Source organism: Ranitomeya variabilis, chromosome 1 (genome assembly GCF_051348905.1).
Source record: "Ranitomeya variabilis isolate aRanVar5 chromosome 1, aRanVar5.hap1, whole genome shotgun sequence".
NCBI lineage: Eukaryota > Metazoa > Chordata > Amphibia > Anura > Dendrobatidae > Ranitomeya > Ranitomeya variabilis.
The window spans coordinates 346,659,705-346,685,495 of record NC_135232.1 but is presented as its reverse complement, the minus strand read 5'-3'; the positions used below and the strand labels follow the sequence as shown (position 1 = coordinate 346,685,495).

At 42.1% G+C, this 25,791-nt stretch overlaps 1 protein-coding gene across 2 annotated transcripts in view; it reads left to right on the top strand.

The window, feature by feature from the left end:
- Positions 1-24,209, top strand: part of LOC143818455 (protein FAM240B-like) — a 105,560-nt gene extending 81,351 nt beyond the window's left edge. For both annotated transcript variants that reach the window (XM_077299752.1, XM_077299758.1), the window contains exons 2-3: positions 4,696-4,844; positions 23,113-24,209. In XM_077299752.1, coding sequence (XP_077155867.1) covers positions 4,699-4,844; positions 23,113-23,236 — 270 coding nt within the window. In that variant the 5' untranslated portion in view covers positions 4,696-4,698 and the 3' untranslated portion in view covers positions 23,237-24,209. The remainder of the gene's footprint in view (positions 1-4,695; positions 4,845-23,112) is intronic.
- Positions 24,210-25,791: the final 1,582 nt, after the last annotated feature.

Sequence of the window (25,791 nt, the reverse complement as noted above, 5' to 3'; positions counted from 1 at the left end):
TTTCAACACACAGGAAGAATAGTAGAAAAGTTGTCCACTACTTGGACAACCCCTTGCTAAATGTTGTAGTCCTCCATGTAAAATAAAAAAAAAAACTTATACTCCCCAGCCCCTGATATTGCATAATAATGTCACTCGAGTGCCAGGTGCCCCAGCATTGACATTACTGAAACTGTGCCAGTGTGGAAATTGAATATAAAGTTTTTATTTCACATAGACAACTATAGCATCTAAGAAGGGATTGTCCAAATAGTAGACAACCCCTTTAATAGCTTATGATTTTCTGAGGAGCATTTCCAGGCATTTTAAGTGTGTCAAAATGGGGCCAGTTATGGCAGTATTGGAAACTGCAAATATCGATTATTTGTTATAACCACGTCAGAAAAAACAGAACCTCTAAAACTGTGAAGAAAGTTAACCCCTTCAGTTAATGGCGTAAAAAAAAAAGGCAAAAAAACTATGCTTTTTAATAATGCATATTATTCAGAATAAAAAGTGGAATAAGACACACATGATCAAATAGTCGAATGGGAGTAAAAATCGCATCGCTGACAACATCATCTTGTCCTGCAAAAAATAAGTCACCATACAGCTCCATCAGTGAAGAAATAAAAAAGCTATAGCTCTCAGAATACAGAGATGCAAAAACAATTCTATTTTCTATAAAATTAATATTATTGTGTAAAAGCGGCAAAACAAAAAAATTATAAATGGGGCATCACTGTAATCATAAGAATCATAATAGAAAGTGATCAAAAAATGCGTTTATGCCCAAAAGTGGTACCAATAAAAAGATCAATGCATTCTTTAAAAAAAGAAGCCATAATATGACTCTGTTGGAAGAAGTGTAGAAAAATTATAGCTCTTAAAGTATGGAGATGCAAAACCAAAAAGAAGCAATTTTTTTTGTGTTACAGCAGCCATAAAAAAAATTATAAAAATCTGGTATCGCCGTATTTGCACCCAGCTGAAGAATAAAGTAGTCTAATCATTTATACTGCATGAGAAATGGCATAAAGAATAAATAAAACTAATTCTTTACCTGCTGTTGATTTGTTCATTCTGCCTCCCAAAGATCGCAGTAAGGTTCGGCTGACATTTATCGTGCTCCTGCACTGAGTGCTTACAACGGTGATTCTGTGTAAATCTCTGAAATATGAATTCAGACAGAACCCCTGATGGAAGATTCCCTATAATGAGGCAAATGGAGAAAAGGTGGACGCTGTTTATTCTGTGATCCTGCGGTGTCCATCTTTTCGAGCATGCATAAAAGCGCGGTCCTCCCCAGTTTTGTGCACCCCTGAAAGAAATACACCACTGAACAGAGGCCAGTCGGAGTCCAGAGTAACTCAGCTGCGTCACTATAGTAAATGGATTCTTTGGGGGTTTCATCTGAATCACGTCATGTGGAGATTTACATGGAAACCCTGATGTACTGTAAGTGCTCAGCATAGAGCGCAAGATAAATGTGATCCCAAATGTTCTGAACAATGTTCCCAATAAAAGCTTCAACTCAATTCACAAAAATCTCCACTCAGGTACATTATCTGTCAATGAAAATACAGGGGACTTCCACATTACTGGTAGCACAAAGGCTCTGGAAAAGCATTATGGCTTTTCTCCATCCCAAAATATATCTAGCAAATTCTGCACTCTCAAGTCCAAATACCCCCTTCCCTTCTGAGCCCCATTGTCCCTATACCACATTTAGCACCCACATATTTGGCATTTGTGTAGCTATGAGAGCTCGCTTAGTTTACAGGGTGTGTGTCTCCAGAAGCTCAAGCTGGGAATAATGTACTGAGTGCTTCAATGTTTAGGCGCTACAAAATATGAGCACCACAATGGCAGATTTGCAATTTTCACTCCGCAACATTCACTGCTGCTTGTTTCCTGAAAACACCATGGAGTCAAAATCATCACTACATGTGTAGTTAAATTCCCAGAGGGGTGTCATTTTGAAAATGGGCTCATTTAAGGGGGACTCTGCTCTTCTGGCACTTAGTGGCTTTGTATATGGGGTTTACAAGCTATTCTATGATGATTTGTTCTCCAAGAGTCAAATAGTGTTCCTTCCCACCCGAGACTCGCCAAGTGGCTAAGCAGTACTGTACAGCCACATATTGGGTATTTCCACATTCAGAAGAAATTGTGTGAACAAATTTTGATGTCATTTTTACTCATTTCCCTGTGTGAAAATGTATAATCTGAGGCTAAAATTAAATTTTTGTGGTTAAATTGTAAATATTTTTTCTTCACTGCCCAATAGCATAGAATTCTGTGAAACACATCTTGCTAATGTGATCACTGAACCCTTAGATTTATTTGAGAAATGTATTTTGTAAAATGGGGTCACTTATGGAGGGACTGGTTTTCTGGTACCTCAGTGACTCTGCCAATGTAACATGGCACCCTCAAACGATTCCAGCAAAATCTGAACTCCAATATGGCACTCCTTCCATTCTGAGCTTTGTTCTGTGCCTCAAAAGTAGTAGTCCCCCAAATATGGGGTATTGATGTACTGAGGAGAAATTGCATAACAAATTGCAAGGTCCATTTTCTCGAATTATTACTCTTGAAAATTTAAAACTTTTGGCCAAAGCCACATTTTAGTGAAAAAAATAGTAATTTTCCAATGACGGTGGAAGTTGGAATGTGTAGTTTCAAATAGGGTCACTTGTGAGGAGTTTCTATTGTTTATGAACATCAAGGGCTCTGGAAATTCAACATGGTGCCTACTATTTATTCAAGTCAATTTTGCACTTCAAAAGCTCCTTCTCTGCCGAGTCCTGCCATGTACCCAAACAGTAATCTTTCAAAGCATATGGGATATTGGTGTACTGAAGAGAAGCTGAACAATAAATTCTATGGGCCATTTTCACCTGTTTCCCTTTGTGAAAATGAAAAATTTGGAGCTAAAGCACTATTTTTGTGGAAAAAAGTAAAGTTTTCATTTTTTCCTTCCATATTGCTTTAATTCCAGTGAAGCTCTTAAAAGCTTAATAAACTGTTTGAATGTGGATTTGAGCATTTTCAGGTGCATAGTTTTTAAAATGATGTAACTCTGGGGTATTTTCTGTCACGTAGGGCCCTCAAAGTCACTTCAAATGGTCCCTAAAAAAGTTTTGCAAATTTTGCTGGAAAAATGAGAAATTGTTAATAAAATGTTAACGTTTCTAACTTACTAAAAAAATACCATGTTTCAAAAATGATGTTAATGTGCAGTAGACATGTGGTAATTGTTATTTATTAACTATTTTGTGTGATATAACTCTGTGGTTTAAGGACATAAAAATTAAAAGTTTGAAAATGTTAAATTTGTTGTCATTTTTTTTTAATATATTTTCATGAATAAACACAAATAATATCTACTGAAATTTACCACTAGTATAAAGTACAAAATTTCATGAAAAACATTCTCAGAATCACGGGAATATGTAGAAGAGTTCCAGAATTATAAATTCACAGAGTGAGGGCTGTCCCACACGTCCAGATAATTCCGGTACCGGAATAAATCGGTACCGGAGTTATCCGTGTCCGTGTGCCTGGGAACTCATGGAGGCCATACGTGCGGCACACGTGTGCCGCCCGTATGGCGAGTGGGTACCACACGGAGCGTGTGGTACCCACTCTGCATGGTGCTGAAGCTGCAATTCATATCTTCCCTGCAGCAGCATTTGCTGCAGAAAAAATATGAAGAATAGTGTTTAAAATAAAGATTTAGGTGTCTGCCGCCCCCCCGCCCCCTGTGCGCCCCCCCCCGCTGGTCAGAAAATACTTACCCGGGTCCCTCGCTGCTTCCTGGTCTGGCCGCGGCTTCTCCTGCATGCAGTCACGTGGGGCCGATCATTTACAGTCATGAATATGTGGCTCCACCTCCCATAGGGGCGGAGCCGACTATTCATGATTGTAAATGATCGGCCCCACGTGACCGCATACAGTAAGCCGCGGCCAGACCAGGAAGCAGCGAGGGAGCGGGTAAGTATTTTCTGACCAGCGGGGGGGCGCACAGGGGGTGGGGGGGCAGCGGACACCTAAATCTTTATTTTTAACACTATTATTCATATTTTCTCTACAGCAAACGCTGCTGCAGGGAAGATATGAATACCAGCTTCAGCACCATGTGGGGGGGACAGCGCTTACTGTAGCGCTGTCTCCTGCACGCACACGGACCCCAGACGGAGAATGTCCGTGTGAGGTCCATGTTTTACGCGGACCCATTGACTCTATTGGGTCCGTGTAAAACGTGCGCTCCCACGAACACTGACATGTCTCCGTGTTTGGCACACGGAGACACGGTCCGCAAAAAATCAATGACATCTGAACAGATGCATTGATTTTTATGGGTCTACGTGTGTCAGTGTCTCCGGTACGTGAGGAAACTGTCACCTCACGTACCGGAATCACTGACGTGTGAAACCGGCCTTGACACTGGCCAGAATTGAAAACATTGGCCTGGTCAGGAAGGTGAAAACAGGCTGCCTTTCCTTTAATTATTTCTACCAATTACCATATGTACACAGATTATACCCTATATAATATTAGGTGTATTTACTATAGTAGTCACAGAAAATTCTACCGCATGTCTACCATGTGTGAGACAAAGCAGAAAATTATCTGATACTGTATGATACTGGATTTATAGTATATAGTGATTCTGGACTAGAAAATTACATCATTTGTTTTTCATTGTAGAAAATGGATTCAAAAACTATTTCAAGACGCAGACAGATTTTGGCCCATGACACTGATGGTTTGAAAAACCTCTGGGAGAAGAAAATTGAAAAACAGACAGTGGAGCATCAAGTTGAGGATGCAAGAAGACATAAGAGTGCACTTTCCAAGTAAGAGTTCTTTAATATTTTATCTAATTATGCTTATGATTGCCTATTTCAATAAAATCAATTAAGTCATCTTAAAGGGTTATTCTCATGTTACTATATTGGCATTGTTAGTTAATAGGAAAATGAACAAGTTTGCAATACACTTACTTTTTCTATCTGCTGTTATTCTCCTGCTAGGAGAGCTTTTGTCTTAAGTAGTTATAGCTCATTGCTAAGGAGACAGACACCACATGGTGGCCAAACATGTGCAGTAGGAACATTCAAGGTTGATGTCTGAGGAACAAGCTCCTAAGATCCCAGCCACTTCTCACCAGCCCATTTATTCTCTATAGAGCAGTTTAACAGTGCTGCTTCTCTTCCACTCCAAGTCAGCTCATTACTTGGAACTGCTACGATCAGCCAAGTGGCCTGCGAATGACTCCAGTCAGAGTCTGCTTTATTTTTACAAAATATTTCCCTATGAGAGGTTCAGTATTTCTGTGTTTTCTGCTTGAGCTAAACACTTATTCTGTCACCAAGTTTTTGCTACCCAATCTCAAAGTGGAATCATGTACGGTCAGACACTTTGATTCCAGCAATGTGTCACTTACTAGGGCGCTTGCTGTCATTTTGCTAAAATCACTGTTTTATTTGCTGCAGATCTAGCAGTTCTCTGAATGCTGAGCTCACAACCCTGCCCACATCACTGATTGGCAGCTGTTTTCCCATGTACAGTGTACACAGAAAGCTGTCAATCATTGGTGGGGGAAGGGTTATACACAGCTCATAAATATAGAGGACTACATGGCAGAAGGCTTACTATTTCTCTACTGATAATTTTCTGATGATAAAATAGTGATTTTATCAAAACTGCACTAAGCAGCCCAGTAAGTGATACATCACTGAAATCAGGATCTCTGTTTCTACATTGTGTTGCTCTCAGATAAGGTGGCAAAAACTTGGTAACAGATTCCCTTTAGAAGTTCCAAAAAACACCTATTCTGAGAGACTTCTTCACTCAGTGAGGCATGAAATAGGTGATAGAAACAGTTACTAACATATGAAGAGGCAAGAAAATGAAATTTGAGGGTTTTAGATTAAGGGGGTTGTCCACAGACAACCTCTTTAATACCTGATTCCCTCAAGTAAAATGGGAAAAGCTAATACCTCCCACACGGGTGAGGTTCCATCAATGTTGGTACCACACTTCCAGGCGCTTGTGTAACATTGTTATAAGCTTTTCATATTTTATTCAGGAGACTGTGGCATTTAAAAGGCGTGCAAATAGTCCTTGGCTATAGATGATATTTGGTGATATTGCCACTGGAAAGTTCTTAAGTTTGAAAGATAAGAAACTATATATAAGAATCCATCATTCAGTTAAAATTATATACTATTATACTGGGTATACTAATAAATCACAGAGTGTACATGAGTCAACAATGTGATGGAGCAGCAAAAAAGGCAAATAAAGTTCTAGAGAGTGTTAAGGGAAGCATAGAGTCTATATCACGTGAAGTAATTATCCTCCTCTACTCAGGGCCGGTTTTAGACAAAGTGGGGCCCTGGGCAAAAGCTTAAAATGGGGCCCCAAGTGCTCACATATTACACCATCACACAGAAACATTTCTGTTGTATTTATATCTGCTGAGTTCAGACCACTAAATGAGCACGATAGACAATATTGAAGCCGTTCGACGCTTGTTTCCCAGCCTCTTTACACTAGCTGAGGGAGAATGATAGGGACAGATAGTCCTCAATACAGTATAATGCAGGTGCCATATAGCACATATAGTATAATGCAGCACCCTTCATAGAGTATAATGCAGCCCCCTCACAGAGTATAATGCAGCACTCCTCATAGCGTTTAATGCTACCCTATCACAGAGCATAATGCAGCCCCCCTAACAAAGTATAATGCAGCCCCCTCAGAGCATAATGCAGCCCCCTCAGAGTATAATGCAGCACTCCTCATAGAGTATAATGCTGCCTTATCACAGAGTATAATGCAGTCCCCCTCACAGATTATAATGCAGCCCCCTCAGAGTATAATGTAGTCCCCTCAGAGTATAATGTAGTCCCCTCAGAGCATACTGCAGCCCCCTCAAAGTATAATGCAGCCCCCTCAGAGTATAATGCACCCCCCTCACTTAAGTAGGTTTGGAGAAGAGCTACCAGGATGGTGAGTGGTCTGCAAACAATGTCCTATGAGGAACGGTTAAAGGATCTTGGAATGTTTAGCTTGCAAAAAAGAAGGTTAAGGGGAGACTTAATAGCTGCACAAATATCTGAAAGGATGTCACAGTGTAGAGGGATCATCTTTATTCTCATTTGCAAATGTAATCACGAGAAGCAATGGAATAAAACTGGAAGGGAGAAGATACAGAATAGATAGTAGAAAAATCTTTTTAACAGGGAGGGTGGTCAATGAGTGGACAGGCTGCCACGAGAGGTGGTGAGTTCTCCTTCAATGCAAGTCTTCAAACACAGGCTGGACAGACATCTGTCTGGGATGATTTAGTGAATCCTGCTTTGAGCAGGAGGTTGGACACGATGACCCTGGAAGTCCCTTCCAACTCTAACATTCTATGATTCTATGAAAATACATCTAAATTCAATCTGCCAATTAAATAAATGACTGCAAACTCACTGAAGGATCACAGCTGCCTATTAAAGTCTAGAAAAATATTTAGAATTGAGAGTCCTCAGTGGCTGATACCTTTTAATGGCTAACACGGTACCAAGATATATATCTTTCCTGTATTAAAGTCTATAGAGAGAGGAAAGAAGAGGATAGTACAGTGAGAAAAGCAAAGACATGTGCTACCGCTTCCTAGTAAGCTTTTATTTCACACATATGCTGGCTTCACAGTTATGCAGCTCAGTACTGCTATATAATGTCCTCCGAGCTGTTTCTTTGGAACATGTGCTCCATAGACACATAAGACCTGGAATATCTTATGTCTCTGTGTACAGTACAGGGGAGGCGTAATAGCTAAGCCACGTGTCTCCACCCACTAGCTCAGAGACCTCTGAAAACTGGTGAAAATTCAGGATAAAATTCAAGTAATTGCCAGAAATGTTATTATCCTTTATGGAACTGGTTGCAAGCCTTCGTGATTCTGGCGAGCGTAGTTGGCGAAAAGGCACCTGAGAATTGTTCAGCTCTATTCTGTTATATGGATTCGATTGGCGAGGCGCACAGGGCGTATGGGGGTCAGGCTTGGCTCTGGTACGACGAACAGTTTAGGCAGTGGAAGGCGGTTCATCCGGTGATCCGGTGGGATCAAAAGGACATTGGTTTGTGGTTGCGGGTAATGGCGCCGACGAAATTTGGTCATTCCTTTCAGGGCGGGGCCGGAAATGGCGGCCAATCCGCGGCGCAAGGAAATTCTTCTGGATCAGGAAGTCAGTCTGGGCAATCGGGGGGCCAGAAGCACAGTTTATGTTGGCAGTTTAACGACGGCCAGTGCAAATTTGGGGCCACTTGTAAGTTCAAGAACGCGTGCTCGCATTGCAGCGGATCCTCCCATGGCGCCGCTAAGTGCTTCAAGATAAAGGGAAAGCCCGATGGTAATTCGAAAGGAGGGTGATGCCGGTGAGGCTGGACGCGATGGTCCCCTATCTAAATAGGTTCCCGGATAGGCCAAAAGCGGAGTTGTTGTTTTTAGGATTTCGTGATGGTTTTCGGATACCCGCCCCTCCTTTTGGCATCCCGCAAGTTTTGAGGAATTTGAGATCCGCAGTTTTGCACGTGGCAGTTGTGTCTGAAAAGTTGAGCAAGGAAGTAGCGTTGTGGAGGATGTCCGGCCCTTTCCCCATACCTCCCCTTGAAGATTTGGTTGTTTCACCTTTGGGTGTGGTTCCGAAGAAGGAGCCTAACAAGTTTAGGCTAATTCAGCATCTGTGATACCCTAGGGGGCGGTCTGTGAATGACGGGATAGACCCGGAGCTTTTCTCCGTGGTTTATACGTCTTTTGACGAGGCGACACGTTTGGTGCGCAGGTGCGGCAGGGGCGCGTTGTTGGCTAAAACCGATATCGAGTCGGCTTTTCGGTTACTTGCCATTCATCTGGATAGCGTGAGATTGTTGGGTTGTTATTGGGACCGGGGGTTTTATGTTGATAGATGTTTGCCAATGGGTTGTTCGTTGTCTTGCACATACTTTGAGGCTTTTAGTTCCTTTCTTGAGTGGGCTGTCCGAGAGGTGTCGGGTTTGGACTCGGTGATACATTATTTGGATGACTTTTTGTGCATCGGGCCCGCTCAGTCCGGCTGTTGTGACGTGGCTTTACAGACAGTGTTTTGGGTGGCAGAGCAGTTTGGCGTTCCGTTGGCGCCTGGAAAAACCGAGGGGCCCAGTACGTGTATTTCATTTTTGGGCATTGTCATTGATTCCATTGAATGGGAGTTTCGGTTATCGGAGGAGAAAGTGGTTGGTTTAAGAAGCGAGGTGGCTCGAGTGCGTAGCTTAAAAAAGTTGCCTTTGCGTGAGGTTCAGTCCCTTCTCGGCAAATTGAACTTTGTGTGCAGAATCATCCCTATGGAGAGGGTGTTTTCCCGCAGGTTGGCCGGTGCTACGGCGGGGGTTAAGGCCCCCCATCATTTTGTCCACTTGTCTAGCGAGCACAAAGCTGATTTGGAGGTGTGGGACAGTTTTTTGGCACGGTACAATGGCCGATCGCTGCTGCTGGTGGTGTGCTTCCAGGTGGCCGGATGACTGGTTCGGTTCCGGGTTGGTAAAAAACGTAACTTTATTGGAAATTTTTCCTATCTTGGTTGCTGTTTATTTGTGGAAAGAGGATTTGCGCAATCGCAGGGTTCGGTTTAATTGTGATAACATGGCAGTCGTTTGCGTTATCAACAGTCTAACAGCATCTTCTCCACCAGTCATCAGAGTTTTGCGTCAGTTGGTGTTGTTTTGCATGTCAATTAATGCGTATGTTACGGCGTCGCACGTACCTGGGGTTGAGAACTCCAGTACTGACTCTTTGTCTCGATTCCAGTGGGAATGTTTTTGTGCTTTGGCCCTGGATGTGGAGGAGGCAGGGCTGGAATGCCCGCAGGAACTCTGGAGCGTGGTATCCGGGCTGCAGGACCTTTGATTCATGCATCTTTGGCACCCAGCACATGGGCGGCGTACCGGTCAGTATGGTGTGATTGGGAGGTCTGGTTGGTGTCTTGCGGGACAGGTAACGTGGGTGATGATCAGGTGGGGGCCTTGTTGTTGTGGTTGAGACGTGGTGCCGATGAAGGGTGGTCGACATCAAAGGTGGAGAGAGTTCAGCTTTGGCTTTTGCTTTCCAGCTTAGGGGATTACGGGATTTGACAAAGTTGTTTCTGGTAAGGCAGGAGGTAAAAGGTTTTAGAAGGAATATGGGATGGGGGATCGGAGGCGTCCGATTTCTTTTAGCTTGCTGGAGAGGGTTGGTGCGATGCTAGACGAGATTTGTTTTTCCGCCTTGGCTTTTTTCGGTGCCTTGCGGGTTGGGGAGATCGTGTCTCCTAACACATACAAGCAAGGGGGGCTTTTGGCTAAGGACATGGTGCTTACCGAAGGCTGTTTACAATTTTGGTTGCGTAGGTCAAAGACGGACCAGGATGGTAGAGGTAAACGGGTAATTTTGGGTGCTGTCGTGGGTTCCCTCATGTGTCCCGTTAGTTGTTGGCAAGTTTTTAATAGCTTTCAGCCTTTTAGGGCTGGACCTTTGTTGTGTCATGAGAATGGGTCTTTTCTGTCCAAATTTCAGTTTGTGGCGGTTCTTAGGCGGGCGTTGTCGGGGATGGGGCTGGATGCTTCCCATTTTGCGGCTCACTCTTTCCGTATTAGGGCCGCGACAGAGGCGACTCTGGGAGGTTTGGCACCCGAGGTTGTACAGAGGATTGGGAGATGGGAGTCAGGGCGTTACAGGAGCTATGTTAGACCCTGAAAGTTTTTTGGGGGGTTCCACGTTGTTTTTGTATTTGTGGTAAATTTTGTGGAATCTAAGTTGTTTGTATTTTCCAGGTCCCCATCCCCTGTTGGTTTGGATCGTCGGCCACTCGTACGTGTTTTGGGGACGGACGTCAACTCGATTTTTCCAAGGATGTGGCCGTGGTCAGGTGGTTGGGTTTTCAGGGACTGTGTTGGAATGGGGTTATGCAGGAAGTGGATAATGGCGCTCGGCTGGACAGACCTCCTGACATTTTGGTTTTACATGTTGGAGGAAATGATTTGGGGATCTGCCCCTGTCAGGAGCTGATCTGGGATATTAAGCACGACCTTCTCAGGTTATGGGTGTCCTTTCCGTGTTTACTCATGGTGTGGTCGGATATCGTCCCGAGGAGATGTTGGCGGCACGCCAGATCCGTGGATAAGGTTAATAAGGCCAGAATTAAACTTAATCGGGCGGTTTCTAAGTTTGTTGTCAGGAACGGAGGTTTGTTTGTCTGTCACTTTGAACTTGAAAAGGGTGGGGATGATTTTCTCCTTGATGATGGGGTTCACCTGAAGGCGGTGGACATCGATTTGTGGGCCCTGGGTTTGCAAAACGGTATCGAAAGGGCCATAGCGGTCAAGTGTGGGGGGGTCTCGGGTATTTGAGGTGTGCAAATACCCTTGTTGTGGCGGAGGGAGGGGTCCTTGGAGTTGGTGCTAAATTGGCCTGGGGGATCCTTCGGGGTACAGATTCTTCAGTTGGTGTAAACTTTGGTTTCGGGTCTGGTGGTTCTGGGGGGAATCTTCACAACGGTGGGCCGGATCCCCAGGTTTTAAGTGGACATGGTTAACCCTTCGGGGTATTTGGTGCTCCCGAGCCTGGGTGGTAACGGCTGGGAGTAAATTTATGGTATGTTTTTGTCCAGTCTCTATTATGGTTGACCACCAGTTTGGAGCTTCAAGGACTCCTCCCTACGTTATTTTACTGTTATTGTATGTTTATAATAAAGGCCACTGTGGCCAATTATTATCCGAGTTTCGAGTCTGTCGTTATTTGGAGTGGGTCATTCGGCGACTAATATGGGGATATTAAATAAAAGAAGGGGATGATTCCTTCTGGGTATCGACCAATAGTAATGTCAAGAGCAAGCCGGAGCGAGCAGTCCCCTCCCCCACAGACGGCATACGTGCAGGCCGTCATGATGGGTTTGGGAGCAGAAGGTCAGAAGAGGTAGGGGTTAATTATGGGAGGGGGGGTCATATGCATGAGGAGGGGGTTTATAGGGTAGGGGAGGGGTGGGGCTTACCAGTTCCCACTCTGGAGGCTTCAGGAAGATCCCGTCCTCCCGCCCTGTTTTTTGTGTTTTTTGTATTGTTGTGTTTTTCGGGTAATTGTTTTGGGTCATGGTGGCTCGAGGTGGTGGGAGGGGTCCTTGGAGTTGGTGCTAAATTGGCCTGGGGGATCCGTCGGGGTACGGATTCTTCAGTTGGTGTAAACTTTGGTTTCGGGTCTGGTGGTTCGGGGGGGATCTTGGCAATGGTGGGCCGGATGCCCAGGTTTTAAGTGGACATGGTTAACCCTTCGGGGTATTTGGTGCTCCCGAGCCTGGGTGGTAACGGCTGGGAGTAAATTTATGGTATGTGTATGTTTTTGTCCACTCTCTATTATGGTTGACCCCCAGTTTGGAGCTTCAAGGACTCCTCCCTACGTTATTTTACTGTTATTGTATGTTTATAATAAAGACCACTGTGGCCAATTATTATCCAAGTTTGGAGTCTGTCGTTATTTGGAGTGGGTCATTCTGGGACTAATATGGGGATATTAAATAAAAGAAGGGGATGATTCCTTCTGGGTATCGACCAATAGCAATGTCAAGGATACATTATTAATCCTTTTTGGGGTGCATTTGAGAAAGGGTTTATTTCATTTGGGTTGTGCAGTATTTGGTATTTCTATGTAAACTATTGTGATGAGTTTTAAATGTAATTTTATGTTTTAGCTAAGATGCTTATTAACATGAATATATTTTATATTCTATTAACCATCATTAAAAATTATGCTTACGTTTATTGCTAGCTATGTCACAAAATAATATTGCTTTGCAAGATATTGAAAGTGAGCTTATGTTGCAGTTAAAAAATGTTCAGATGCATACCCCCTGAAGGTATGTGCTCCAACCACATCAGCCAAACAGAAATTACCCAGATGACAAGATTTATGAAATGAAATAACTTCTCATTGATAAAGAAAATTGATTTCATTGATTGATGAGTGAACCTTCTGCCCCATCTTCAAGGCTGAAAGACATTTTTTCCTACATTTTTTCCTACATACATATTGATGATGGCAATTAAATGTGCTCCGTCTGACAAATCAAAATTATTATGATACATTTATGACAAAAGGAAGTAAAAGTGCCTGCTCATCTCGGGAACATTTTTACTTTCAAATTTGATTCATATTTTTATATTAATGCAAAAATGAGTTACAAAGTTATCCCTTGAAATTAGCAAAGGTTTATGTCCTTGTGTTTCACATACATGCTTTTGCAAGAAATAATATCTTACACATGCTAGTCTATTTAAAGGGTTTGTCATTTTCAGAAAACCCTCTCCCCCAGAGTCAGTTACAATAGCTTTAAAGAACAAACTGCTTTACTCACCCTCCCTGGGTCCAACACTGTTTCTCAGCTGCTGCCCAAATATCTGTTATTTTCTGCAGCATAGATGTCACATCAACAGCCCTGCAGCCACAAGCCGCTGCAGCACTATTGGCTTGATGTCAGCACTGCACACAACTCAGTGATGGACCTGGGGAAGGTGAGTAAAGACCTTTCCTTTTTTTTTCTTAAATGGGGATATTAGTTTTCAGAAACTGGAAAACCCTTTTTAATGAATACCTATTGCCAGATGAAACGTAGCCACTTTCTGCTTTTATTTTATTCTTGCTCTTCTGTTGAGTATTTCGATTTTTTTTTTTTAAATGTGCCATATAGTTTGAAAAATATCAGCCTTTTTATTTAGTGCTAATTATTAGGCTATGTGCACACGTTGAGTATTTGCTTGCAGAAATTTCTGCAAGGTTTCTGCATCTTTTGGCAGGAAAAACGCTGCGGCAAAAACGCACATTTTTGACGCGTTTTTGCATTTGTTTTGCATGCACTTTTGTACAGCACTGAAGGCTTTTTTTGAGCTAAGTATACATATTGAAAAAAAAGTTTTGTGATGCAATTTCTTGGTTCAACACCACCTTTTTCATGCTGAAGCAGTGGCATCAGGGCAAAGGGATTAGGGCTTGTTGTCAGAAGCTGTCATTGACACCAAGCCCTAGGCTTAGTAATGAAAAGGTGTCATCCCGACAACCTCATTACTAAGCTGATAAGTAAACACAAACACACATTTTGTCACCAGCCTATGTAGGAGTGTTAACAGAAAGAATATACATAGGTTGTAACCAAACAGCAACTGAAGAAGACGGAAAGAAGATGGCTGAGAGCTGATTTTAATATTCTGGAAATGAGCTAATAGCCAAAAAGGTTCCCAGGCTATTAATATCAGCTCACAGCTGCTGACTTAGCCTTTACTGGCTAGTTTACAGGGGGACCCCGGAAAAAATTTACATAAGTTCCCCCTATAAAATTTAACCAGCAAAGGGTAGACAGACAGCTGCAGGCTGATATAAAGATATAAGTAGCCTAGGAAGGGGCCATCGAGATTGGCCCATCCCAGACTAAAAACATCAGCTCTCAGCCGCCCCAGAAAGGGGCATCTATAAGATGCACCAAATCTGGTGCTTAGCCTCACTCTTCCCACTTGCCCTGTAGCGGTGGCAAGTGGAGTTCATATTTGTGGGGTTGTTGTCACCCTTAGATTGTCAGGTGACATCAAGCCCACAGGTTAGTAGTGGTGATGCGTCTATAAGACATCTATCCATAACTAATACTATAGTGATATTGTATAAAATACACACACCCAGAATAAAGTCCTTTATTTTAAAGGGAACCTGTCACTCCCAAAATCGAAGGTGAGCTAAGCCCACCGGCATCAGGGGCTTATCTACAGCATTCTGTAATGCTGTAGATAAGCCCCAATGTATCCTTAAAGATGAGAAAAAGAGGTTAGATTATACTCACCCAGGGGCGGTCCCAGTTCTATTCTAGTCCGATGGGCATCACGGTCCGGTCCGAGGCCTCCCATTGTCTTACGATGATGTCCTCTTCTTGTCTCTCAGGATACATCTGGGGCTTATCTACAGCATTGCAGAATGCTGTAAATAAGCCCCTGATGTCGGTGGGCTTAGCTCATCTTCGATTTTGGGGGTGACAGGTTCCCTTTAAATAATGACACAGACTCCTTTAATGAATCTTTATTAAACCATGCTCACCAAACGCCAAATCCACTAACACCAATGTCTTCAGCCACAAAAATAAAATAATGAACCACAATATTCCTCACCTGTCCGCAGAGAAGATAATAATCCATAATGTCCCACAATGATCCTGATAACATTGAGAGCAGTCACTGATGTGACTGCTCTGAAAGACAGCCGGTGATTCACTGTTAGGAGGTAATGGCTCCCGCAGTGTATCACTGAGCTGCTGTGAGAATGTTCTCACGCAACTGTGCCGTAAGTGAGAGCATCGGAGCTGATCCGCTGAGGAACTCCGGTGAACTCTCACGGCAGCATGGGAAACACCATAAGAAGTCAGTAAAAATTCAGTCAAAAACTCAGCAAATCCGCAAACATTTTTATACCTGCGTTTTGCTGCAGATTTGATTGACTCAATTGAAGTCTATGGGTGAAAAATGCTGCAGAAACGCACAAAGAATTGACATACTGCAGAAAAGAAACACACAGCAAATACTCAATGGAAATGTATTGATCATGTGCACAATACTTCAGGATTGTCATTGAATTAGTTTGCATAAGGATTCCATAGCGGTTTTGGCCCATTTCCGCATTGGAAATAACGCAGCGAAAATGCATCAAAAATGCGCCATGTGCACACAGCCTTACTGTCTTTACAAGGGGGTGTGGCATACAGGATTCTCTGGGACGTGTCTTGTTTGGCTGCCCTGTATTGTCTTCCTGCAAGCTCTGCCCCTTTAATAGATACCATAAAAATTAGCACTAAATAAAAAGGCTCATATCTTTGGACTGATATGGTACATTTTTAAAAATAACACAAAAAAATGGCATACTCAGGAGTGGCGGGAATAAACTAAGAGAAAAAACTAGCCACTTGTAACCTAGTAACAGATCCTCTTTAATTCCATTCTCTTTGATTCTTCACACTGTTTAACTATATCTTGAGAGATTCTCGTGAATTTAATAAAGGATTTTTCCACATTTGCAAATTCTGTTTGTTTGAAGGGTCCTCAAAGAGCTGATCACATAGTGTTACATTGCTGGGACCGCCAGGAATCAGTTCACATTTCCTGCAAGGCCACCATAGGAAAATTATTTTTTACACATTCGCTACAGAAGGATGGTGTCCAACTGTCTCTTCAGAGAGGAATTGAACTTAACCTCTAGTGCCAACTAGTAGCATTCCTAAAGCCAATATCAACTCCTTTTTAGTGATGTACATGAGAAAGGGGCTACGTAGAGAGTTAGATTCTTTTTGAGCCAGAATCTCAATATGCAGACACATGTTTCGGGGGGGACGGGGGTTCTCTCCTCAGTGCAAAGCATGAGATCTGATTTGGGACTGAGATCTAAGGGTTAATATTTCTCATTATGGAGAGTGGCATACTTGACAGGCTAGGGTGAGGAGGCTTATAGGCAATGCAACACTCCTCTGGAAAATTAAATATGCAAATTGTAGAGTAACAAACACTCTCTTTAGCATATTTCTGGTTTGTCTTATAAATGACTACTGCATTGTTTCATTATGTCTTCATCACATTAAAGGAGGTTTTCAATTTAGAAAACCTTTTTAATGCTTACTTTTCCCTTTGGTGGAGCTGTCTGGAAATGAAACACTTGTTGCCAGACTTCCCTATAGATTATAGCCAATCTCTGGGGGTCACAGTAGGGAGAAACCATTCTATCAAGAAGAGATTATCCAAAACTGAGAACCCCTTTAAGTTCCAAAATGGCAGATGCCAGAATCTAAATATGGTTGCCCTGGGTTCTGTTTGCTCCTCATAAAATAATTCTTGACCTTTCTGCTAGTAATATGATGAGGCATGGGACATCATGCTCTTACATTTTGGTCAATGTCCTAAATAGGAGGTTTTCTAAAAGGAAACAAGAAATGGTAGAGAGTAGTGTTGAGCATTCCGATACCGCAAGTATCGGGTATCGGCCAATATTTGCGGTATCGGAATTCCGATACCGAGATCCGATACTTTTGTGATATCGGGAATCGGTATCGGGATCGATATTAATGTGTAAAATAAAGAATAAAAATAAAAAATATTGATATACTCACCTCTCGGACGCAGCCTGGACCTTACCGATGTAACCGGCAGCTTCCGTTCCTAAGAATAAGCGCTTGAAAGACCTTAGATGACGTCGTGGCTTGTGATTGGTTGCGTGAGCAGTCACGTGACCGCCACGCGACCAATCACAAGCCGCGACGTCATCTAAGGTCTTTCAAGCGCTCATTCTTAGGAACGGAAGCTGCCGGTTACATCGGAAAGGTCCAGGCTGCGTCGGAGAGGTGAGTATATCAATATTTTTTATTTTTATTCTTTATTTTACACATTAATATGGATCTCAGGGCCTGAAGGAGAGTTTCCTCTCCTTCAGTCCCTGGGAACCATACAGGATACCTTCCGATACTTGGTGTCCCATTGACTTGTATTGGTATCGGGTATCGGTATCGGCGATATCCGATACTTTTCGGGTATCGGCCGATACTATCCGATACCGATACTTTCAAGTATCGGACGGTATCGCTCAACACTAGTAGAGAGTGATAAAGGTTCGGCTGCCTCAGGATGCACCAGTTTATGGCCTTCTAAGCTAAACCAAATTGTCTAGTAAGCAATTTGCCCTTTGCCAGAAAGCGCTAAGGCTTTGCAATCTTAATTCTTCAAATTCATTTAACAGTATTGTTCACATATTATAAAAGTGATATTATCACGCTCCACACATTCGTTCCACACACAACCTCCAAGATTTCTCCCGAATATCCCCCATCCTCTGGAAATCCACGCCTCAACACGTCCGATTATCCACCACCCTCGCATCCTTCAGATGGAACCTGAAAACCCATCTCTTCAGGAAAGCCTAAAGCCTGCAATAACCATTCCGCCGCCTCACCACCACCCGAGCTGCCGCCTCACCACCACCCGAGTTGCCGCCTCACCACCACCGGAGCTGCTGCCTCACCACCACCAGAGCTGCCGCCTCACCACCACCAGAGCTGCCTCACCCCCGACCTTCTGTCTCTTCCCCATTATCCCATAGAATGCAAGTCTGCAAGGACAGGGTCCTCTCCCCTCTGTACCAGTCTGTCATTATAAATTTGTTTACTGTAAACGATATCTATAATTCTGTATGTGACCCCTTTCTCATGTACAGCACCATGGAATTAATAGTGCTATATAAATAAATAATAATAATAATTATCTCTCCTCAAGCTAAGGGGTATAACCATAAAGAATGTCACTAGGGTCTTAAATTTGATCTAATGGATAACTAATAAACATTTGTAGGATGACTGTATTCCCAATGAAGGACTCTTCACCATTTTGATTCCTCCCTTTACCTTCTATATATTAGTCATTGTTCTTTTAAGTAAGGCATTCTCACGTCCCTCGTTACATTGCATCTTTCCATATTTTTATCCCTTAAATATAGCACATTTCTATCAGAACAAATCTACCATGCGTGAAAGAAAAGCATCTGTCGGTACGGTTTTATATAGTACACATGTGTGATATTATTTATAGCGGCACTGGAGGCCACACATGATGGTAGACGGTTTGTGGTTAATAAAGTAAAAAGAAAAGGAGTTTTATTTGAAGGATACATAAAGTATGTAAGTGTAAATGCCTTGTGTACAGAATATACATGTTACGTTTGTACTAATGTGACTGGTTGACTCATGGTTGTGATCACTTGGTCACAATTTGACCTCTTGTGTTTTCACATCTTACCATCGTTAGCAAACAAGGGAAACATAGTTAGCTGATGATACATGATATCCATTTGTGCGAGCCTTTTGCAAGCTTCACATACGGATGATTCTGCTGACAGCTCCTCTTGTAATAGGTAATATGCATTAGTGTTATGATACACTTCAAGCTACAGCCAACTTTCACACATAGGATCCTGTTACCTAATTTATTTAAATGCAAAGCTTGATGACAAGGATTGCTTTTCAGTCAACCGGACTCATGCAGAGAGTTCATTTCAGCCATTCTCTCCAAGCTTTGTTGCGTCCACAGTAATTCAATGTCATGCTGTCACCTGAAGAGTACTAATCTGGTAGTTGCCACAAATAAATACAGCATATATAAGAAAGAGCAGCTATTAAAGTTGCAGTTAACCCCTTCATGACCTTGGGATTTTCCGTTTTTCCGTGTTCGTTTTTCGCTCCCCTCCTTCCCAGAGCCGTACCTTTTTTATTTTTCCATCAATTTGGCCATGTGAGGGCTTATTTTTTTCAGGACGAGTTGTACTTTTGAAAGTTATCATTGGTTTTAGCATGTCGTGTACTAGAAAACGGGAAAAAAAATTCCAAGTGCGGTGAAATTGCAAAAAAAGTGCAATCCCACACTTGTTTTTTGTTTGGCTTTTTTGCTAAGTTCACTAAATGCTAAAACTGACCTGCCATTATGATTCTTCAGGTCAGTACGAGTTCATAGACACCTAAAATGACTAGGTTATTTTTTATCTGAGTGGTGAAAAAAAATTCCAAACTTTGCTAAAAAAAAAAAAAAAAAAATTGTGCCATTTTCTGATACTCGTAGCGTCTCCATTTTTCATGATCTGGGGTCCATTGAGGGCTTATTTTTTGCACGCCAAGCTGGTGTTTTTAATTATACCATTTTGGTGCAGATACGTTTTTTTGATCACCCGTTATTGCATTTTAATTCAATGTCGTGGCGACCAAAAAAACGTAATTCTGGCGTTTCGAATTTTTTTCTCACTACGTTGTTTAGCGATCAGGTTAATGCTTTTTTTATTGATAGATCGGGCGATTCTGAACGCGGCGATACCAAATATGTGTAGGTTTGATTTTTTTATTATTGATTTATTTTGATTGGGGCGAAAAGGGGGTGATTTAAACTTTTATATATTTTTTTTTTTCACATTTTTTTTTACTTTTTTTTTTACTTTTGCCATGCTTCAATAGCCTCCATAGGAGGCTAGAAGCAGGCACAGCACGATCATCTCTGCTACATAGCAGCGATCTGATGTTCGCTGCTATGTAGCAGAAATGCAGGTGTGCTGTGAGCGCCGACCACAGGGTGGCGCTCACAGCTGCTAGGAATCAGTAACCATAGAGGTCTCAAGGACCTCTATGGTTACTATTCAGAAGCATCGCCGACCTCCGATCATGTGACGGGGTCGGCGATGCGCTCATTTCCGGCCGCCCGGCAGGAAGCGCCGGTTAAATGCCGTTGTCTGGTTTGACAGTGGCATTTAACTAGTTAATAGCGGTGGGTGAATCGCGATTACGGGCACATGTCAGCTGTTCAAAACAGCTGACATGTCCCGGCTTTGATGCGGGCTCACCGCCGGAGCCTGCATCAAAGCTGGGCTTCTGACCTCGGACGTACTATCCCGTCCGAGGTCAGAAAGGGGTTAAAGAAGCAATCCAAAAAATGTTAATTTGCTAAACCTTTCTACATAAATACATGTGCTGTGCTGTGTAGTGTAAGTGAAATAAAATACTTATCGATTGCCATCTTCCCTGATTTCCAGTGCAGCTCGAATCCTCTCTTACTCACCTGATTGAAATTCTAACTCGCTGGTTCACTCAGAAGTTGCATTTGCATTGTAAGTCTGTGGAGACTTGTTCTGACGGGCCAGAGACCTATATTGTAAAAGCCACTTCCGAGTCTAACATAGACCTCAGGGTGAGCCAGTGATTCAGAATTTCAATAATATGAGCAAGAAAAGGATTAGAGCAACGCTGGAAATCGGGGAAGTCGACAATCTGTAAGTATTTTATTTCACTTACACTGCACAACAGATAGATACACAACACATAGATTTGCTAAACATAGATAGGTTTAGCAAATTCTTCAAAGTTCTTCTTTAAAGGTACCGTCACACTAAACGATATCGCTAGCGATCCGTGACGTTGCAGCATCCTGGCTAGCGTTATCGTTTAGTTTGACATGCAGCAGCGATCAGGATCCTGCTGTGATATCGCTGGTCGTTGAACAAAGTTCAGAACTTTATTTGGTCGTCAGATCGGCGTGTATCGTTGTGTTTGACACCAAATGCAACGATACCAGCGATGTTTTACACTGGTAACCAGGGTAAACATCGGGTTACTAAGCGCAGGGCCGCGCTTAGTAACCCGATGTTTACCCTGGTTACCAGTGTAAAATGTAAAAAAACAAACAGTACATACTCACCTTCGCGTCCCCCGGCGTCTGCTTCCCACACTGACTGAGCACCGTAAAGTGAAAGTGAAAGTACAGCACAGCGGTGACGTCACCGCTCTGCTGTTAGGGCCGGCGCTCAGTCAGTGCAGGAAGCGGACGCCGGGGGACGCGATTGTAAGTATGTAGTGTTTGTTTTTTTTACATTTTACGCTGGAAACCAGAGTAAACATCGGGTTACTAAGCGCGGCCCTGCGCTTAGTAACCCGATGTTTACCCTGGTTACCCGGGGACCTCGGCATCGTTGGTCGCTGGAGAGCGGTCTGTGTGACAGCTCTCCAGCGATCAAACAGCGACGCTGCAGCGATCGGCATCGTTGTCGCTATCGCTGCAGCGTCGCTTAATGTGAAGGTACCTTAAATGAGTTGTCCTCCACCTTTCCTTATCTCATTAAAATTAAAATCTGCTTACTGACTGAGCTTTACCTTTGTTGAAAGGATTATTTGTAGTTTTATTATCCATTTGAATGGCTTGTTGATTGATATTTTTAGTGGAAGATAGGGAATCCTAGGAAAATGATCAAGGCTAGCCATCGTTGTGCGGGGCACTAATTTCATTCAAGTTAGGATGTCAACCTCTGCAGCAAGGCAGGTTTGGATCAGGGTGCATTAGGGTGACCTAGGCACACCTTTGGTGGTTACACTAGTTTTTTTTTATCATATTGTTCAGTAGCCCGTTTGTCTGAATTTTGTTTGTTTTAAACGTTTTCATCAAAGATAATATTTTTAAGGTTATTAGTTTGTGGTGAGCACTTTTGTCTACTAAAACCTGCTAATCTAAAATGTAAGGTAAAGGTTGTTTTTTTTTTTAATCCAGCCTACTGCAAGTTAATCTTGCTACATTATTTTTTTCATATTTATAATTTGTGTATATGTCAATTCAGGTGACTTTTTAGAGTTAGATGGCATGCGTGTGTGTAAAATGAATACACTACAATCCATTATATACCTTGTATCCTGCTTTTTCCGCCAGTCAGTCCATGGAGACTAGCTTCCATGATGTCTCCCATACACAGATCTCAAAGACATGAAGGATTCATGCTCACCTACATTTTTGTATATTACAAGCTCAGAAGCAATATCACCTATACTGAGCAGGGTAGCTTTGAATCCAGCTCTGGGGTGGGGTAAACACCAGAAAGCAGCAGCATGGATCTCTGCTTCTCTCTCTCACTCTATTACTCATAGACATTAACTGACCATTGCCTCAGTGAACTAGCAGTCCATCTTGCCTTTAAGTGGTTGTCTGGTCTTATACTATAATTCTGAAGACTTGTGAATCTGCATCCTGTGAGAATTCTCCGTTGCCAGGAATGATGGTTATGTGATCGTTAAGAGTGCGATGTGCCACATTCCGACTAGATGGGCACGGTCTCTCTCAATGTACAGTGGACATAGTCTAGTCAGAATGTGGCCGGTAGTATGAATATTGAATACTTCCAGTAACATGCCCATTGTTTCCAGTGCCAGCACCAGTTTATCCACACAGCATCCAGTGCGCGGGATGTGAGGATTCACAACTCTGCCATCACAAATAGTGACTGCAGAATTCTAGTTTAAGACTGGACATTCCAGTTTTTGAGTGAATGATGCATTCAGGAGGCTGGGCAAGCAAAAAAAGTGACTAAGTGGCTAAAAAAAATCATCTTTTTCTGACCAGACATATTACTAAGTTTCTTTATATTCGCTTAATTATACAATTAATTCAAGTAAAGTGTCTTAAAATAACAGTAACCAATTCTGAAACCTTCAAAGTAAATGTTACAATGCAAATTATTTACGTCTTGGTTTATTTCAGATTACGAGAAGAATGGAGACAGAGGTTGGAGTTCAGACTTAATATGTTACAGTCTCTTCAAGAAGAACAGAGGAAGCAATTTTATGGCAAAGACCCTGGTGATAAGGCAAATACAGCAGCTTAAACTCATCGAAGACAAATTCTAATAAGTCGCCACAAAATGTCTTTTTCAAGCGGCGCTGACAAATCACATCCAGACTTGGATAATTGATATGCTGATATCACAAATGCTGATGGTGTAAAACGGCCTTGAACATAGTATCTAAATATAGGAAAGCTAACTTTTTTTAATTATTTTGACATTGTTATTATCAGAATTAATCAGATATTTCAAGTAGAAGTCTATTGCAAATAGACCCAGTTTATAGGACTGAATAAATTATAAACCAAAGCTCCTTCAACATGCATATTTATTAGGTGTGCGATGTCCTTTTGTCATTAACAACCAAATTAAGTAACTCTTGCATGCGCGATAGATGAATTTTCAGCTATGAATTAGTTTTGCTTCCAGGTGCGAGAAATGAAGAGTGATGCCTTGGGTCCTGTTGTGCCCGTGTGCCCTGCTACTCTTTGTTCTATCTTCGTAATGCCATTGCCTCTGGCACAGAAATGCTATGGGGGTATTAATATACTGAACTATAAACAGGCACAGCATGCCCTGTAACACGTACCTTTCTATTGTTAAAACGCTCTACACAAAGTCAATCAATATACATAAACTACATGAAAATAAGACAGCAATCCCTATGAAAAGATCAGGGGTTTACTGGGACTAATATATTACATTAAAACAAAACAATAGAATTAATGATAAATGTGATCACTATCATCCCGATACGCAAAATATTTACTATGCTGCATGCAACGTAGGGTGCAATCAGCTTTCGGAATCTCAATATAGATTTTATCGTATGTATCAAAATGTAAGCATGTTGCTACCCTTGGTGGTGTGTGTGGTCCGCTTGAGTTTTAAAGTGGATTGTCCAGCAAAAATTAAAAATTACGCATGCTTGGAATATGTGAATGTGAAGCCTTCTAGGATATTATGTTGCTTGTCTTGTTTTCCTATTTAGGAACACTTTATCTTAAATTAATAGTCATTAATATTATACTTTAATATTGGCAGAAACAACACATTTTAAAGGGCTGATAAATGTTTTCCTTATATTTCACATGATGATTTTCACAGTTACTTCTATTAGAATAATATCCCTATTCTGCCTATGCAGGTTGTTCATTTACCCGTATACTTAGTTCTAGAGATGAGAGGAACAATTTGCGGAGAATTGAATTTGAGTCTAATTTTCTGAAATTTGCAGTTTAAACAAATTTTGAGGTTCGATTTGTAGTTTGTAAAAAAAATTATTTCTCACACTGCGGAAGCAGGCAAATGTCATTTTGCATCACAGCACGGGCTTCTCCAAAATGCCCCACAGCTATAACCTCTTATGGATTATTCTGCATTGTACAATGGTGGTCAGTACCTGGGACATCACAGATCAGCAGTTCCTAGTCGAGCACAGTTTGTAAGGCAGACACATCACTAGAGCCTCTCTCTCTTCCGTAGTGCGTAAGATCTTATGGTCAATTGGGTTCTCTATCACTTTTAAAGTGTTAGATCTTATGGTAAGAGAGGTTATCTCTTCCTCCATGTCTTTTATGAGTTATTACAAGCTTTCCAGTGTAGAAATCTGCACAAATCAGATTTTGTGGGAAAATTTGGCGAAGGCGGAGAATTCATATTTCAATAGATCGGCTCATTTCTACTAAGTTCTCATACTGTCTATTTAGTCCTGCCAGGGTCAGTGTCAGACACATCCTTTAGACCAGGTGAACTGAAAAGTCAATTTGCCAATTCATTTCGACATTTACTGGGTAATGTAAAAGGAAGGAAACTAAACTCCAGCCTTAAAGTAAATGTGTTCAAGGATGTTTTATTTGGGGAAATGCAAGTGTTTACTAAAGCAGATGTGTTTAGAGTGCTGATCAGTCCTTTTTAATGGTATATTTAGATTAATGCACCTAAGGCTACTTTCACACTAGCGTCATTCGACGCACGTCACAATGCGTCGTTTTGGAGAAAAAACACATCCTGCAAAGTTGCCCGTAGGATGCGTTTTTTCTCCATAGACTTTCATTAGCGACGCATTGCGATGGATTGCCACACGTCGCATCCATCATGCGATGGATGCGTCATGTTTTGGCGGACCGTCGACACAAAAAACGTTACATGTAACGTTTTTTTGTGCGTCGTGTCCGCCATTTCCAACCGCGCATGTGTGGCCGAAACTCCGCCCCCTCCTCCCCGGACATCACAATGGGGCAGCGGATCACAGTATGCATTGGTATGTCGGCCCGATGCACTGCGACGGGCCCGCACCGACGCTAGTGTGAAAGTAGCCTAATTTGGTTTGGTGCATTGATAGGACACTTTCACATGTATAATCATGATAAAATCTAAGTGAACTCTCTTTGAATTATGTGGTTCTGCATATCAGGATGAAACAAACAAAAAACAACTGAATAGTAGAAAGTCTTAACTTTAGGTAAATACACCCTGAGATGAGCAACACATGACTTATCACTTGAATCAACAGCTTGTTAAACCACCCTTAGCAGCAATAACTTAAAGTACTTGTTTTCTATGTGACTTTATCAGTCTCTCACATCGTTTTGGAG